This window comes from Passer montanus, unplaced genomic scaffold, assembly GCF_014805655.1.
Source record: "Passer montanus isolate IOZ18808 unplaced genomic scaffold, ASM1480565v1 scaffold20, whole genome shotgun sequence".
Classification (NCBI taxonomy): domain Eukaryota; kingdom Metazoa; phylum Chordata; class Aves; order Passeriformes; family Passeridae; genus Passer; species Passer montanus.
Window position 1 is genome coordinate 9,821,315 of NW_024366592.1, and position 18,219 is coordinate 9,839,533.

Genomic DNA, 18,219 nt, shown 5'->3' on the forward strand with positions numbered 1-18,219 from the left:
TCTGATTTGAAAATGTGGACATTGCCATCAAGTTACTCAATGATGGTGGTGCACACTTCTTTCTTTCTTCAGTCAAACACAATGTCATCTCTTTGTTTCCTTAAGTAAATGCTGTGTGTGGAAACTAAAGACATTTTCAGTATCACTGGCATTTCCAGTAGCATTTTTCCAAACACCTCTGGCATTTCAAATTGATTCATTTCCAGCAATAGGCTAATTGCATTCCTTCAGCCAGAACTCCAATAGTCTGTGCTGCAGAGATAATATGTAAAAGCACGGTTTCTAAAGAAGGAAAACAGAAAAGGCAAATTCTCTTGAAGACAGAGACATAAATGATGGTGCTTTATCATACATCACAGTGTTGAGCTTGGAATAACTTCAACACTGTAGAACATCTGAAGCATTAGAGGAAAAAACTCTTCCCAGACACATTAAAGAACTGGGAGTTTTGGTATGTTTCTCCTTTTTTTTCTTTCCCTTGTCTTTATAAACAAAATTTTCCTGCATTTTGTTTTGGTATCTTGTTTTTCTACAGCTCTGCACCAAGAAGTGGGGTGTGGTTGTTTTAGCTGCCCCTTTTCTTTGTTGCTACTCCAGCCCCTGTAAGCTGGTTCAGACCTGTCTGCACTATGTGCCAGTGAGTGCTGTAAATGCACTCTAGACAGGTGAATTAACAGGTGAATGCTGTTATCACACGAATTGTGCATGAAAAACAGTCAAATGACAGAAATATATGACAGAATTAAAAGGATTCGAACAGCACAAAACCCCAAAGAAAACAAAACATAAGAAATCCCCACACTTTGGGAGTGTAAATTCCATAATATGTAATGGTTAAGGGGCCTGATGAAGAAGGCTACACTGTATTTGTACAGATGAACTAGTAAATAGGTCAAATTCAGTAAGACATCACATTTTCAAAGAGCTATGAAACCTGATTTCCAGCCTGGCACAGTCCTTCGTTTCAAAAAGTGAATCAGCTGCATATAGAAAATCTTTAATACCCTTGTAGAGATGGCACCTGCATCTTGTCCTTCAAATTTGCTTTCCCATTTCACAGATGCATTTTTTTCTCCACACAGTCTTTGTCATCCCAGCATGCAAACAGCAATTGTGCACAGGCATTGTGAAGTGGGATATCTGGTCCACCTCACAAATGCATCCAGGTCTCACTGACTCGCTGTGCACTGAGAGTTTTCTGTATGTATACTGTGTGTCTGAAGATATGGATTTAGAGATGAGGCTTCACCCCCTTTTAAAGTTCATTTCCAGCCCTGTACTATTTACATGCTTGTAAAAAGTTTGCCTTGTATTTTAAGCACTTTTTCTCTTTTCTTTTTAATTTTCAGTCCTAATGCTCTTCCAGAAGAGCAGCCACATTCCAGCTCTCAGTGTGCCCCTCTCAACTGTCTCTCTAAGCCTCCTCCTTACCCCTAATCTTCATAAGCAACGTAAGAGAAAATGCAAACAGAGTGGAGCTCATGCAACAAAGGTTGGGGTTGTTCCCAGCAAGCGGGTAGACAATCCTGCCTTGTTGCTGCATTGGCAAGTCTGGATTCATATCCCCTGCTCTGGCTACTGAGGGAAGGTTGAGAAGAAGAACACAAAGCACAGAGCCCAACCTATCAAGAAGACTTTTTATGGTTCCTCTGATTGTACTCAAACTGTGCTATCACAACTGAAGTGTAGTGAAATTTAACATCTCAACAAAAATATTCCTCCCAGCTGCTTGGCTTTACCTCTGAAATGATGAGAGACTGAAGCCAATGTTAAAAAAATATGTTACAAAAATCCTACCCTCACATCCTCTAAGTTCAGCCATAGGAACCAGTTCCAATTTCTTTTTGTCTTCAAAGGTTTGATATTTATTTCTTACTTTATTTGCACCAGAATTTTGTGTTTATGAAATACAGTCTTTTTTTTTTTTTTGGTGACAGTTGTATTTAACTAATTTTATTTTTTAAATCCAAGCAGAAATAGCTTAAGTGAAGAATGACTGTGTTAATATTAAAAAAGGCTTGTTGCATTGGCCAGCATATGGCCAATTTTTATTGCACAAAAATGTTGGAAATGGGTTGAATTGGAATGTTAACAATGACTGTATATTTTGCTGCTGCACTGATATTGTTTATGCACTTGTTTTTTAATTCCTATTACACTAGCTTCTGGTTTTGTTCTAGCTCTCCACTGAAAGATAATTATTAAGCCTAAGAAGGAGATGAAAGGATAATGTGCTGATTTGTTTTCAGTTGTTTGCTTGCATTGTAATTATACTTCTCGCATCATGAATTGGTGCTGTTTTTTGGGATTACTTTCTATTTGGTATCTGAGAAAGAAGATCTAAAATAAGTAAAATGCTGTGTGCTAATTGAAAACATTCTTTCCTCCCACTCCCATATTCAGGATCCTAGCTCGAGGCCTTACCAGGAAAGGCTAGTTTGAGTGGGGAAGTCGTGTGCATTTTGAGTGAAGTGTTCTGTGCAGAAAGAACTCATGCAGGTAGGGTTGATGGTGTGGATCAAAGTCAGCAGGACTTTGCTGTAGTGCATTTTTTCCTTGCCAAAAATCAACAGACACAGAACCTTAGCTCATGTCAGTTTATGACAAATACTCAGGTGATCAACACTACGCAGACTCTATCGCAACAGTGCACAGTGTTCCTAGTTAAAGATTCTTTCCTGTAAAAGCTGATTAAGCCTGGTTTTTTTCTTAAAAACAGTGAGTTTCAGAAGAAAATCAAGCATAGGGAAATTAATTTTGCACAGTACCTGGCAGCAAGGGAAGTGGCTAAACAGAGGGTTGTGGTTCAGCATCTGTAGGTTTCCCATCCGGTCATCAGCTGGAGAAACAAGTCTGCAGTGCTGCCTACTTGTTGGTAACTAGCAGGCTCCTTGTTTTGTTAGGTGGCCTTAATTTATTTACAGAAGAGAGGCTTGGATATTTCCACATGCCTTTATTCCTTCTCTGCAGCACATGTTTGACCAACAAGTGGGAAAGGCAGTACAGCCTAAGGTACGGGGCAGCTGGGGAAAACAAAATGCTGCAGGTGTGGCTGGAACAATTCTTTCAACTTCTGCCTGAATCTGAGAAAATGAAGTCAGCTTTTTAGTAACAGTGCTTACCAAATGTTACAATACAGAAAACATCAGCAGAGGAAAGAATCGGTGACCACTCAGTGTGCCTAACAAATCATTATTACCATAGTACCAAGAACAAAGGTGCTGTAAATAGAAATATTTTATGTCATCAACAACGTCTGTCTTGTAACCTTGGCAAAGCAGCTGAGCTATAGTAACAAAACACTCAGAGATAGAGAAAATAGGAACAAACTGATACCCAGTCTTGATCAGATCAAACAGGTAACACTTGTCAGTGTTTTAACTTTGGTTTCCATGGGGTTCATGTGATTCTTCTCATATACCTTTACATTACTATTCAGTATCATAATTGAACTGCCTGTTGTCTTGTCATGGAAAGCTCAAGTGAAACCTTGTTCAGCTCCACCATGATGTCTGAAACTGAGTTTAACTGCGATTTTGATTTTTTAAAAAATCTCCACAGTATTTTGTCTGAGGCAAATTCAGCTTTCAAAAAGCATCTCTAGATTCCTGACATTGTCTGACTGGTGTAAGAATATCTGTGTCCAAAAAAGACAGCTACTGTATATTGTTATTAAGAGAAGGAGTTTGCATAGCACTTTGAATGCAGTTACCACTGACTGCACTTGGAATAGTTTTTCCTATTTTTGTATCCAAATCAAAGGCATTTTCCTAAACTTTAGTTAAGCAGTAATTCAGTGAAATACATTTCCTTTCTATATAGATACAAATTTATTGGGGAAAAGAAAAGGTATCAAGACAGTTTAGAAACATATGCATGTCCATGTGGATCAAGAGTTATGAAAGAACATTCAGTGGTATAGAAGTTGTGGCCCTGTTTTATAGAAATAAATGTTTTTATTCTCTTAAGTTTTAAATTTTTAATTCCTAAGTTTTAAATTTACCTTTTTTTTTTTATATGTAATAAAATGTAATTGTTGGAAATGTGAGAGAACTAGAAACAAATCAACTTTGATGTACAAATGGTTGTAGTTATTGCATTGTAAGTTACAAAACTCTGTAGGTCCCTGGGACGACTTTTGTCAGTTAACCAGTATCAAATAAAATAAAATAAAATACATACCTTGAACTTAAGATGAAAACCTCTTCTTTGTTATATATTGATTGATAATATAAAACTTTATGAGAGATTTTGTAGGAAATATTTACATGCAGACAAAACCAGAAACAAAAGCCTGGGGTTTTTAAAGGGTTGCAAAATATTACATTTTGCCCATTTAAAATCAGTTTCTGTTGTGTTGATATCTATTCTGATTTTTAAGGATTAAGAAAAAATGATACATATATTTGTAATGGTTGAGTATACTTAGAAACACTACTATGTGTTCTGCTCAGTAAGGAGGAATTAAAATCCTGCTCTGACTTTTGTGTCTCAAACACAGCTTTTGTTCCCTATGATGGCCTTGCAATTTCTTTGGATTTGAAATAGCTTGCTCAAAATAGTGTAATTTAGGTCAAAACAGGAGCATTTTGGTTTGGGTTTTATTTTCTGATGTAGTGAAAAATTATTCCTTGTTCAGTGAAATGATCTGCTTGTGGAAATCCAGTTTATAGGAAGTGTGTGAGGAAAAGAAGAAAAGGAAAGAAAACCCACAAATATAAGTGGAGAAAAAAATGAAAAATAAATTGTAAAATGTAATAGTATGGAAAAATATATTTTCTATCAGTCAGAACGTATATGGAGGTTTATAAGAAAGAGGACATAACTGTTTTCATGCTAATTGTATAGAATTTTCTGCCTTCTAATAGGGGCAGTAGTGATATTCTTTCTGATTGATCTGATTGACAGGTTGGCATCTCTGCTTTCTCTATCCACATTTTTCACAGTAAATTAATGTAATCATAGCTATATAGCAGAGTTCATAGAATGAAACTGTAATTAACGCTGCAAGTTTTAATGCCAAGTGAATTTTCAGTTTGTTTTTTATTTTAAAAGCAATGATGAAGTTGTTTAAGTCATTTACCATATTAATGTGTGTACATAAAGGAGATTATGTTATGAAATATAACCTCACTTATGAAATATGATCTCACCTATGAAGGCTGCTCACCATAATTATGTTGGATTTACTTAAGTAAGCTCTTAGTAAAATCTGGCCCAATCCTTATCCCACTGGGAACGGCACCCAGAGTCCGGGCCCTGATTTTGGTACCAACCTGATCATTCATCCTGCATTGCCAAAGTCAGTAGATGTGCTGCCAGCTCCACTTATAGCTGGACTGATCATCATCATCATAAGGTTACATTACATTACATCAGCCTTTCTGAGGTCTGTTCCTTTCTTTGGCAGAAGATGCATATCCACTGAAGTTACAGTAAATTTCTTTCTTTTGTTCCTTGGAAATCTTCATTTGAGAATGGCAGGGACTGATGTTTTACCTTTGAAGTATGATAATTGCTATAGTTACCTCTTTAAAAATTCCAGTCATCTCTTCTTCTTCAGTTTTCCTTTGCTGTGTGTGCAGTGAGTCTGAAAGGGGTAGATACTATTCAGACGTTTTTTAACCATTAAGAGTTGGGTTTTTTTGTGTAATTAAGCATCCTGTGGAAAAGAAATAAAAAAGTAATTGCCTTTTGCCTTCAGGCGCAAATACATCAAAATATGCAATGGAAAATGTGTGCATGACATTGTTAACATTGTGTAGCTTCTCCATATCCATAACTAAGCTAGAAAATTCTTATTTCTTGTGTGATATGCATATTCCCCTTGCTAGGAGGGCAAGAGAACTATCACAGAGAGTCTGTGTCTTTCATTTGGAGGTGCACAGCTTAAATCCTTATTGGTTTTTAATCTGTTTCATGTGGAGTTATTGAAAATCCCCTTTGTGAAGTGTAATGGCAACCAAGTGACAAAGTGACAAAAGGTAAAGGAAAAATCCAATATTTCATTACTGGAGTTAATGTGTGGGCAGCCTCTGGGTGATAGAGCCTTGTATTTCAAAAATGTCTTTCTACAAAGTTATTTGTTTTGATTATCATGGTTTGCTGTAAAAGAGTGGATAAGAGTGTATGTTTTTTCTCAGTGTTAGTAATCTGAGTTGTTATTGAATATGTGGTTGCTTGATTTCAAAAATATTTTGGAAAATCAATAAAGAGAAGCATTTGATAAAAGTTTCAAGTAGACTGGCTTGCTATCTAGTTGGTATTTTATCAGCTATGAACAAGAAATAAGAGTAATCTAGCTTATTTTATTATTATTTCTCCTGTTCACAGATATGGCTATGTGCGCTATGCCAGTGGTTAAATTAAGTCCATTTTATTACTTATTTCCCTATTGATTTTCAGCCCTGTGGTTTGACTGTTAAAGGGTTAATTAACTTGATCCTTTGTAAACAATTAAAAAAAAAAGAAAACTGATGTTTTGTGATTTTTGTAATCTATTGAATGTTTCCATTTGCATGATGTTCTGTATTTAATGAACCATACAGATTGCTGTGTTCCTTTCAAAAGAGTTTTAGCATTGGTGGAGTTTGTGACAAACACAAATTTGTATACTGTATGTTTACTGCTGTAATAACTCAGCTACTCCTATGTTGAATTAACATTATGTTGTCCTGCCTTCTTGGGGTTAAATGATGAGGTGTTTCTAGGTGGTGAAGAATATAAAAGTATATATGTTCATTTGCTAAAGACTGAATATTGGAAACTCTTCTTGTTGCTACTTTATGCTAAAAGCAAAAAAGTTAAATAATTCTTGTTTCCAAAAATGCATCATTTATTTTTTAAAATTGAAGTAATTCTCATGTTAACTTTTTCCTTGTCCTAGTAGACAATCCTAGATTAATACCTTGTGAGGGATTCATAAAGTCTGTGCTTGTACATGTGTAATATGATCATGCAGTCAAATGGTTGGGGAAAACACTCTAGTGCTGAAGAAAACAATTAAAAGAAGCTGATATACTGATTCTTACATCTTTATGTTTCAATTAAAATTACAGTGTAATGCATAACTGTTCCAGTGAATAAACTGGCCATTTTTGTTCATTTAACACCATTCTGTCTGGTCTACTTGTATTTACAGCAGTTTGCAGTGCTTAGACTTAGAATTTCACAATCATTTATTTCTTAGAGATCAATCAAAGGTATCAAAAAGGAAATTAAGAAGGGAAATCAACATTAAAAGAAAAGAGAATCAGAATTAAAGCCAAGATGCTTTCTCTGTTTTCTGAGTTTGAGGCAGATATATTTTCCCCATGTAGTGTTTCCAGCAATTTGAGTGATCTCTGAAATGCTGCAACATCTGCATAGACTTTCAGCACAAGGACGCTCTGTAAGATGCAAATCTCCATCCTCTGGGGATGTGGAAGCAAGAGACCTGAAGTCAACATAAATTTGGCTTGGGAATGCTGTACCATACCTGCTTTTTTACAGTAAAAAACATCCTTTTCCCTTGCAGAAGAGCCATGCTCTGAAAGCAGAGAGGTGAAAATCACCCCACATTGATCCAGGAGCTCGGCCCTGGCAGGAAGGTGAACCTCCTCCAGTGAACCTTGCTGCTCTTGGGGTCCCTGAGGGTAGAAAATGTCCAGCTTTTAGAAGTGGGTCAGGAAGATTGTGGAGGAAGCATTCATCTCCAAGCTTGCTGTGGTGTTTGACTCAACGGGAACTGTTGGACAGCTGGGTTGGTTTTTGGCTGGCTGGGGAGGTGCTTTGGATAGAAACACAAATTGTGCATGGTGACAGAAATGGAGTCCAGAGATGTATTTGTCTGGGTTCTTCCCACTTGCCTATTTTTTCCTTTTTCTCACCTAGCAGGGGTTGTTCTCCCACAGTACATTTTCTCATTGCCGAAATGCCTTGGGCAACAGTGTTGCACTATGATTTAGCAGTAGTGTGACTGCTAGAATTTTTTACACTGGCTACTCCTATTTTTCAATTTTGAGTTAAGAGTTTCTGTGAGTAGAAAAAAGAAGGGGAAAGCAGACTTCTTCAGCCTTTTTTGAAAGCAGTTTCACAGAGGACTACCCCATGTGGGAATGTTCTGGTTTCAAAGAAGATTTGAGAAACTTCTAACCCATATTGCTCCTTCCCCTTTTTCTGTGTCGTCCTTTCAGCTGGTCCTGTGCAGGGCTCTGAGAGGCAATGGTTATAAGTAAGGTCACTGAAATAAACTGGGAGGGAAAAACCCAACAAACTGAAAAAAAACCCTCAAAAAATATAACTTTTGTTTCCAAAGAAAATGTCTATGTAATTTCTGCCTTGGGAAGAAGCATTACTCCATATTCTGGAGCAGGAGGTAACTTCTGACCATTGAACTGTTGGTTCTCTGCTATATACACAGCAGATTTTAGTGGGAAAGATCCTGAAGTTAAAGTTTACAATGACTGTCACAGCAATTCTTGGTTTCTAGCTACCTGCCTTAATAAATCCTGCAGTTATGCATAAAGAAATCCAGAGCACTTCCAGTTGTACCTAAAGGCAGCAGGAGCTGTGGTTTGATTCTCTTAATACTATAAAACACTGACAGGGCACTGGCAAGTGAGGTGTGCAGGAAAAAAATTACAGCATAATTTTGAAACAATGTTGAAACCTTGGTTTCATTTGACCAATAATAAGAACAGAGATAATAATTATGGAGAGGGCCTGACAGCCACATCTTCTAGCAGTCCATGAATGACAAACATGGAAGATTTCTTATATAGAACAAGATGGAGGGAAAAATGGAGCTAAAATAAATAGACATAATTATGTGCACCCTGGGAAAAGTTATTTGGAATAAAGCCAGTTCTCATCTATTTGTTTATGGTAAAGTCACAGGCACAACTGCTTTCTTTTCAGTAGAAGGTCTGAGTGATTGCCTGGATGGAAGAAGAAAGTCTTAACTTTGCACAAAAATAAGGCTCAGTTGTCAACTCAGCAGAAGCTTAATAAACAAATAAAAAATACTGACCTTTGCAAGATGGATTTTCTTTCCTTCTCGACTAGAGTGGTATATTAGAAAACACATATTTCCTTCGTTATTATTTATATATTCTCTTGTATCACAGTGGAAGTATCCAGCTTCAGGAATATGATTTCTTGGCTGGTTTTAGAGAAAAAAAAAGTTTAATTTATTGTAATTACAATTTAGGATTGAGGAAATATTATTTGTGAGAAAGCTCTAAAAGGAGAGGGGGGAAGAACAACTTTCATATCCTTTAACTGAGTTATAAGGGAACTTTGGAAATAAATAGTGAGACAGTTTCCATTTACATTAATTCATAGGATTTCCTACCTGTGGAGGGTTTTAATATTTTTAAGCATTGATTATGTCTCTCAAGGAAATTGATTTTTGCTATTCAATGCTGTCATATTGGTTTAAGTATTAAAACTGAAGCTATTCACTCAATTGGAAACATGTTATGGAAAGCAACATTGAGTGCAGAGCTTCCTTGAAGAGCAAATTCTGAATATAGAGGATGTGAGCCCAATATTTGGTGACCAGTTTGTGATTCAACTTCAGCCTTGCAAACCATAACATAAATATTTACATAAATGCACTCTATAAAAATACCAACAATCTCGAATTCCTACACTACTGAAAAGGAAAATGCCTCTGTGAAGCCACCATGGCTTTCAAAGGTTTTTGTTATCTTAGACAAATGCAGGGTAACTCTTTTTATCTTCAGAGCACTCTATGCATATTAATTCTTTCCCAAAACATCTCTGCAAGTTGGGTGCTGTTATCTCTCACCTGCAGATAGGCAAATTAAGAGTGTGTGATGGGAAAACATCAAGACTCAACAAAGTGATTACGTGTAATCCTTCACCTCTCCACATACCTCACCCTGCACACACTAAATACCAAAGTGGTTTCAGATGTGGGCAGGAAGGTGAGTTAATTACCCCATGTGGTACATACACTGCCCCAGAACCTGCATTGCTCAAGGGCTGGAGTTGGTTCAGGGCTCTTTTTCCTGTTTCTGCAGTGCTTAGTATTGACAGAGATTCACTATAAATAGCTGGAGTTTAACATCCTCTTGCTGGTTTTAATTTCTGTAGACCTATGCCCTCCTCCTGACTGTCTGCCAGGCTTGCAAACCAAAATGGCAATTTGACTCACCAGACCCAAGACAAAAATAATGCCTGAACATGGGAAAATTTTCTTTCCCCAACAATGATAGCTCAGTAAAATATAGATGCTCTTATTCTGGTAAAGAACATTAATTTCCTTTTAAGTGACTATAACCCATTAAAAGGGTGTTCAAAACCATGAATATAAATCTTTAACAAAGTACAAATGGAGGTTCTGGAGGTTCTGGAGTTTCAGACCCCTCATCTGTGCAATTATGCTTAGTTTATCTCTGCTAGAATATAAACACATGGCACATTTCATTATGGAAAGGTACAGCCATTTGCAGTGCATAAAGTCAAGCATAGATATATACTATAAAGATGGTTTGAAGTACTAAGTTCCAAAATTAGACAGCATTAGATATCTGGGGGTAAAAATAAGTTTTAAAAATTAATAGAATGTTATTTTTTTAGATTCGGGTTAAAGCAGCAAGTTGAAGTTGAATATGAGCAACATTTATATCCTTTTCACAGTAATATAATAACATTTTATCCCAGAAACATCCAAGGGAGTCTGTGGAATGCAGAACAGAATGGAGGAAAACAAGGGAGGAAAACTTAAGAGGAGTCTGCAAATGCAGCAACAGCTTTGAAGTCTTTCTGTTTTCAGTCACCATAAATTATTAAGAAGTATGCTGAAACTCATGTGCATGTACCATATGCCTTTTTAGAAGTAATATGAAGTATTTGACAGCTTGGTTTTTACAAGGAAAAAAAAAACAAAGTTAGGGCAGTATTGCGTTATTGAGACTGGTATATTTTCTTCCACAGCTGAAAGTTATAATTAGGCCTTTATTTTCACAACATGTTTTATCAGCCATATGCTCTACCTGTGTTGATTTGTTAAGCAGAGAACCAAAACATTTTGCTTTACTGTTTAGGTAAACAGTCACAGAGGGACAATTGTTAATATTTAATGTATCCAGAACCTTAGCAGTACAGGACTCTTCAAACAAAGCACCTCTCCTATGGAGACAGACAGAGGGAGTTGGGGTTGTTCAGCCTGGAGGAGTGAAGGCTCCAAAGAAATCCTAGAGCATCTTCCCACTAAACCCCACTTAAAATGTCTCAAATGACCAGGTCTTTTACATTTTTTTTTCAACCTGGCTGTTGATTGTCACTACAGAATAAAAAATGAAATAGAAAAGTAGAACATTTTCTGGAGCATAGCTTGCTTTCTGTCTCCTTTCTTCTAACATGACCTTATGGAAGTTTGTTTTTGCCTGTAGTTAATGCAAGTCAAAGCTAAAGCACTGTTGCTAATGGTATCTAAATTACTGACATCAGCTGGATAGTGAGACACATTTCATTAATCGTGGCGATGATAATGAAGAATATTCCAACTTCTAAAAGCAATCAGTCTCTGTTAAATGAGTGCTGCTCTGCAAGGCTTACCTAACAAAACTGATTAGAGGAAGCAATTACTAAGCAGCAATCCTTAGTAAAACTAAGGGATGTGTTTGATACCTTTGTCTCAACCTATTTTCAGTAAATTCCAAGAATTTGCTTGCAATATACCAAATGCTTCTGTGCTGCGAAAAAAGGGGTGAGACAAAATTACCAACAAAGCAATATGTAACAGGGATGTTTCTTCCTTAATTCTCATACTGCTGTTCTTGCACCCATCTGTGTGATAGAGGGAGAAGTCTTGGCTCTAGGGGGATATAAATGGGATTCTTTATTGCAGTAGCTGAAAGTGGACAAAACCTGCTGCTGGATAGTCCCCATCATTATCTTCAATGGGGTCCAAAATGACAACAGGAAGAAAGAGATTAAACATAATATTGTTCCCTCTTTCTCAGTCAAGCAAGGCAGAACAGAGATTTGTATTGTATTATATTGTATTAGAAGCATGGTTTGGATGAAAGAAGCCTGCCATGGATTTTCTTCTGAGGCCTATCTACCCATCCAGTTTTGTTCCAGCAGTTAATACTTGGGATTTGTCTGACCCCTCTGAGATTGCTTGTCGTGGGTTACTTCTGATGTTTGACCCCAGTTCCTGCTGTTGACCCTGCAGCTCCTTCCTAAGATATGGCAGTAAGTCACAGAATAGCCCAAGTGCATTTTTTGCTGGAAACCAGCATAATGCTATATACTGAGGCTCTGACACACACACACTGGGTGCTGTGCAGGGAACAAACACCAGGTCTCAGTCTCTCTCCTCCGAGCAAGCCACTCCTCAGGCTAAGAAGCAGAGCCTGCAGCCTCCGGCTGAAAGTCACATTGTGGCTTTGAGTGCTGGGTGCTGCGTTTGCCTGCATCGTGATTTGGGGGAGGTCAAGTATCTGCCTCAAATTCGCTTGCCTAGCCTGAGTATCAGTGTCACACACTGCAGTGGCTTTGTGCATTGTAGCTGCTGCTGCTGTTGGAAGAGACTTTTCATCTGGAATGTGCATGAGGGTCTGAAATGAGTGAAATTCTTCTCTAATTAGTCTCCTACTCAATCTTCTGCTCTACCGGTTCTTGTTCTTCATTATGCTTCCCTGCTGGCAGAACTGGTTTGTTGGCTTAAATGCAGTTCACAGAAGATTCAAACTGTCTGATGAATTAAAGAATAACTTAGGCAGGACTTGGCTTGGATACCTATGTATCTAATATGAATTTTCTGTATTATAGCCTATATTCTAATTCAGTTTTTATTTGGAGTTTTATACCTAATAGAAAGGCAGCGTTTTCTCAGACCTCTGAGAAGTTACTGTCTAAATCAGTTAAAAATAAACTATAAATAATTTGATGTTTTTAATGTTTAGAAAGTTTTAGAAATCTTCTTGTGTTGGGTGCTGAGTTCATGCATCTTCTCTCTCAGGGTCCTGTGGACTAATGCTCTAAAAATATGTTACTACACAGATTTTCTGTGGGGTACAGCACAAGATAGTACTCAGAGAAATCAAAGCTAGATGCCTTGAACTGAATCATGGAACAGATTTTTAGTGCAACTATGCAGAAAGTAAAGTTAAATTCCAGCAGAAAAAAAAAGAATCTTGACCAATGGCAACAACAGAAATGGTCTCACTCAAGGAGTTAGTGAAAATCAAGTCTTCTGAAGGTTGCTTCCATTAGTAACATATTAATCCAAAGATGTTTACTGGAGGAACAATGGTTTACATGCAAAGTAATGCATTTGTTTTCTCACAAATTAAATGAAGATTACCTATGAGGTCCTGGCTCCCTGGATGCTTTGGGTCTCCAGCTGCACAAGCTGAATGCTTCCATGACTTTCACACACCAGAAGCACTCTTTCAACTTTTTCTTGAGGCTGTCTTGCCAGCTGTCCTTGCTCTCCTTCTCCACCTCTGTGTGCTTCCACAGGGCTCCTGCTGTTGCTCCCACATGCAAACAAGGTGCAGTTAACTCAAGTCTGCACCACTGCATTTCTCACTGCTGCCACAAAGGCTTGGAGCTGGATGACCCAGCTATTGCCCACGCTGGGTTGGTTGTGGCTTGCTGGTGACCAGGCACCAGAGGGGTGTGTAACTCCTCCTGCACTTTTCCTGTGGTGGGAGGTGTGCTACAAGGCTCTTAGCCAAACAGTGCCATTTTCTGACCTTGATATATTTTAAGTGGCGTTGACAGTACTGTCTACATGTAAGCTTATTTTTCTATTCTCAGATCCCTTCCCCAGTTATTACACTAATATTTTAATCATTTAGGGTGATGTTTTCCAAGATAATACTTATCTCTAATTGACCTTTTACACTTAAAGTATTTTTCCTTTTGCTGACATTGCCAAAGGACTCTGTGTCTGTGCCCGGAGATGGAGAACAAGAGGGATTGAGAGTACAGAAAAGGAGGAAGGTCGTGCCAAAAGGGGCGGAAGTTTTTTACCCTGTCAAAGCAGGCGGAACAGAGCAGTTGCTGGTGTACAGCAGCTCAGAGCCAGCTTGAGCCAGCTGCTCCAGGTCTGTGTGTAACTCGTTGAAAAGAAGAGAGACAGTAAGCTACTCTGGGAACCCTGCACCACACTGCAGCGTCCAAATGCTTTGCAATTACTGTGGATTTGCTGTCTGCCTGGATTTCTTCTATCACAGGCTGTCACCTCGCTGCTTTAAATACATCAGTGTGTTTCAGAGGGATTTTCTCAAGAAACGGAGCTTTTGTGACCAATTTTCTGATTCCAAGGAATTGGCATGAGTCTCTTTTCTGAGGTGACCTTTATTTTCCAGAGTGACACTGTAATAAGCTACCACTCACTGATAACATCGCAGAGAACAAAATCAGCACAGTTCCTACCATTTGGTTAAGATTTGTAGGGTGTGTTTGCCCTTGCTTCCTTGACTGCTTTCCTTCCAGGAGCAAAGCTCTGTGTTTAAAGAGGTAAGTACAAAGTTCAGTAATAAGTGATACATGCATGTCCATATGCCCAGCCCTAGTCAGGTGACTGAAGTCATAAATCAGTCTTTTATCTCTGAGCCACTGCTTTTTTTCAAATGTTTGCAAAAGTCAAACCTAATGTTTGCAATTGCAAGCAGACAAAAAATATCCAGGAGATGATCTGGCTGCTTCATTTTTATTGGGAACTGAAGGGGGTGGCTGTAAGATATCAAGCCTCTTCTGGCAGAGAATGATTACAGAGACCAGAAGAGTGAGATCATTGGCACATGGAGGCAGATGTCCCAGCTGCACCAGTTCTTCCCCCCGCTGCTCACTGCTGACACTGAAAGCAGAAGATCCACTCATTTGGCTTCTGCCTCATGATCCTTCACTACTTCATGTGTGGTATGGGAAAACCACCACATCCTCTCTCTCGTGCTGTGCCTGCCAGGGGTCAGACACTGCTGGTGCTTCACACAGCTGGTCCCCTGACATCACCAGGTGGTGTGTTACTGCATGCCAAGAAAGCCTCCTGGAAAAGACTCAGCAGGATCCTTACCCTGTAGTACAGAATTTTGATGCCCCATCTCGTGGTTCCCCCCTGCAGATGTGACTGTGCTGTACACATGGCTCTGTGGGTGCTGACAAAAGGTACCCTTGCCCCTTGGGACTCAAGGAAGTTGTGAAGTCAGCAGCTTGCCTGAGCAGTCCATAAAATCTCATTTTGGAATATGTAAAATCCTAAGTGTGGCTGTATGTGTCAAATTAAAGGTCTTGTCTGCCCACTTTCCATCTCTGACGGTGGTCAAAAAGAGATGTAAGAGCAGGGTAAGTACAAAGGGGTACTCTCCCAAAATATTCTCTCAAACCCCATCAATTCATGGTTTTCTGGCAACTAAAGGTTGTGTTGGACTGCTGCCAAAGGGATACCATCACTGGAGTGTAGCTGACTGCACTCCTCTTTTGTGAGGAAATTCTCCAGCTACAGCTGATGGCAAATGAGGCAGCATGCTCCTAAACAGGAGGCCACCTTTAGGGAAGCCCTAAAACCTTGGGTTTCCAAAGGTGAGGAAATCCCTATGTAGTGGGAGAACTGTTTCTCAACTGGCTTGCCCCAAACTGCAGCACATCAAGCTCCCTGACATACTTCAGAGCTCCTAACAGGCTCGCTGTCACAGTGGCACAGGTGGAGATGTTCTTCCTCTGAACTTCGTGTTTTGGTTAACCAGGTAAACAGGTGCTTTCAGACACTGTTGCTGTAGAAGTGATTATAATCTCAAAGCAGCATAGCCTGCTGATTGCCTTTCTCATTGATGAAAATTTAGACACCTTGGCAAAGAGACAAGAGCTTTGGCCTGGATGGAATTATTATTGATGAAAGAATTGAGCTCCATGCCTGGCATCAAGACTCACTTTGAAGTGCTGGGACTCAGAGATGCCTTTGAGAACGTTCTCGTCGGACGCGGGGCACAGTGTTACGGGCAGCTCATTTGATGTACACGGATGTCAGGTGCAGCCCTGGAGGAGCTGGGCCTCCCCTCGCAGGGCAGGCACCGCGGGGGCAGAGCCAGGCTCTCCCACAGCCGCCCGCAGGAACGGGAACGGCCACGGGGCCGGGGTCTCCCGGCGAGGCCCCGGGAGGAAGCAGAGCGGGTGCGGTGCCCGCGGGGGGAACTTCGCCGTGGGCGCCCGGCTCGGAGAAAGTCCCCGCGCATCGCCGGGCCGGGCCGGGCCGGGCCGGGCCGGGCCGGGCCGTGACCGCCATGCAGGCGGGGAGCCTGGCCCGGGGCCGGCGGCCGCTGGGCAGGTAGCGAGGGCAGGGCTGCGGGAGGCGGTGCCCGGGCCGGCGCCTTGGAGCTGGATGACCCAGCTATTGCCCACGCTGGGTTGGTTGTGGCTTGCTGGTGACCAGGCACCAGAGGGGTGTGTAACTCCTCCTGCACTTTTCCTGTGGTGGGAGGTGTGCTACAAGGCTCTTAGCCAAACAGTGCCATTTTCTGACCTTGATATATTTTAAGTGGCGTTGACAGTACTGTCTACATGTAAGCTTATTTTTCTATTCTCAGATCCCTTCCCCAGTTATTACACTAATCTTTTAATCATTTAGGGTGATGTTTTCCAAGATAATACTTATCTCTAATTGACCTTTTACACTTAAAGTATTTTTCCTTTTGCTGACATTGCCAAAGGACTCTGTGTCTGTGCCCGGAGATGGAGAACAAGAGGGATTGAGAGTACAGAAAAGGAGGAAGGTCGTGCCAAAAGGGGCGGAAGTTTTTTACCCTGTCAAAGCAGGCGGAACAGAGCAGTTGCTGGTGTACAGCAGCTCAGAGCCAGCTTGAGCCAGCTGCTCCAGGTCTGTGTGTAACTCGTTGAAAAGAAGAGAGACAGTAAGCTACTCTGGGAACCCTGCACCACACTGCAGCGTCCAAATGCTTTGCAATTACTGTGGATTTGCTGTCTGCCTGGATTTCTTTTATCACAGGCTGTCACCTCGCTGCTTTAAATACATCAGTGTGTTTCAGAGGGATTTTCTCAAGAAACGGAGCTTTTGTGACCAATTTTCTGATTCCAAGGAATTGGCATGAGTCTCTTTTCTGAGGTGACCTTTATTTTCCAGAGTGACACTGTAATAAGCTACCACTCACTGATAACATCGCAGAGAACAAAATCAGCACAGTTCCTACCATTTGGTTAAGATTTGTAGGGTGTGTTTGCCCTTGCTTCCTTGACTGCTTTCCTTCCAGGAGCAAAGCTCTGTGTTTAAAGAGGTAAGTACAAAGTTCAGTAATAAGTGATACATGCATGTCCATATGCCCAGCCCTAGTCAGGTGACTGAAGTCATAAATCAGTCTTTTATCTCTGAGCCACTGCTTTTTTTCAAATGTTTGCAAAAGTCAAACCTAATGTTTGCAATTGCAAGCAGACAAAAAATATCCAGGAGATGATCTGGCTGCTTCATTTTTATTGGGAACTGAAGGGGGTGGCTGTAAGATATCAAGCCTCTTCTGGCAGAGAATGATTACAGAGACCAGAAGAGTGAGATCATTGGCACATGGAGGCAGATGTCCCAGCTGCACCAGTTCTTCCCCCCGCTGCTCACTGCTGACACTGAAAGCAGAAGATCCACTCATTTGGCTTCTGCCTCATGATCCTTCACTACTTCATGTGTGGTATGGGAAAACCACCACATCCTCTCTCTCGTGCTGTGCCTGCCAGGGGTCAGACACTGCTGGTGCTTCACACAGCTGGTCCCCTGACATCACCAGGTGGTGTGTTACTGCATGCCAAGAAAGCCTCCTGGAAAAGACTCAGCAGGATCCTCACCCTGTAGCACAGAATTTTGATGCCCCATCTCGTGGTTCCCCCCTGCAGATGTGACTGTGCTGTACACATGGCTCTGTGGGTGCTGACAAAAGGTACCCTTGCCCCTTGGGACTCAAGGAAGTTGTGAAGTCAGCAGCTTGCCTGAGCAGTCCATAAAATCTCATTTTGGAATATGTAAAATCCTAAGTGTGGCTGTATGTGTCAAATTAAAGGTCTTGTCTGCCCACTTGCCATCTCTGACGGTGGTCAAAAAGAGATGTAAGAGCAGGGTAAGTACAAAGGGGTACTCTCCCAAAATATTCTCTCAAACCCCATCAATTCATGGTTTTCTGGCAACTAAAGGTTGTGTTGGACTGCTGCCAAAGGGATACCATCACTGGAGTGTAGCTGACTGCACTCCTCTTTTGT

The 18,219-nt window shown here is 40.3% G+C and overlaps 1 protein-coding gene across 8 annotated transcripts in view; it reads left to right on the forward strand.

Annotated features, from left to right (window-relative positions):
• Positions 1-18,219, forward strand: part of BICD1 (BICD cargo adaptor 1) — a 251,762-nt gene that overhangs the window by 169,412 nt on the left and 64,131 nt on the right. For 3 of the 8 annotated variants that reach the window (XM_039707892.1, XM_039707893.1, XM_039707895.1), the window contains one exon: positions 1,350-1,570. The exons of 1 other annotated variant lie outside the window; for it this stretch is intronic. In XM_039707892.1, coding sequence (XP_039563826.1) covers positions 1,350-1,437 — 88 coding nt within the window. In that variant the 3' untranslated portion in view covers positions 1,438-1,570. Of the gene's footprint in view, positions 1-1,349; positions 7,110-18,219 lie in introns of those variants that run through there. 4 more of the 8 variants (XM_039707891.1, XM_039707897.1, XM_039707901.1 and 1 more) reach the window with 3 other exon arrangements.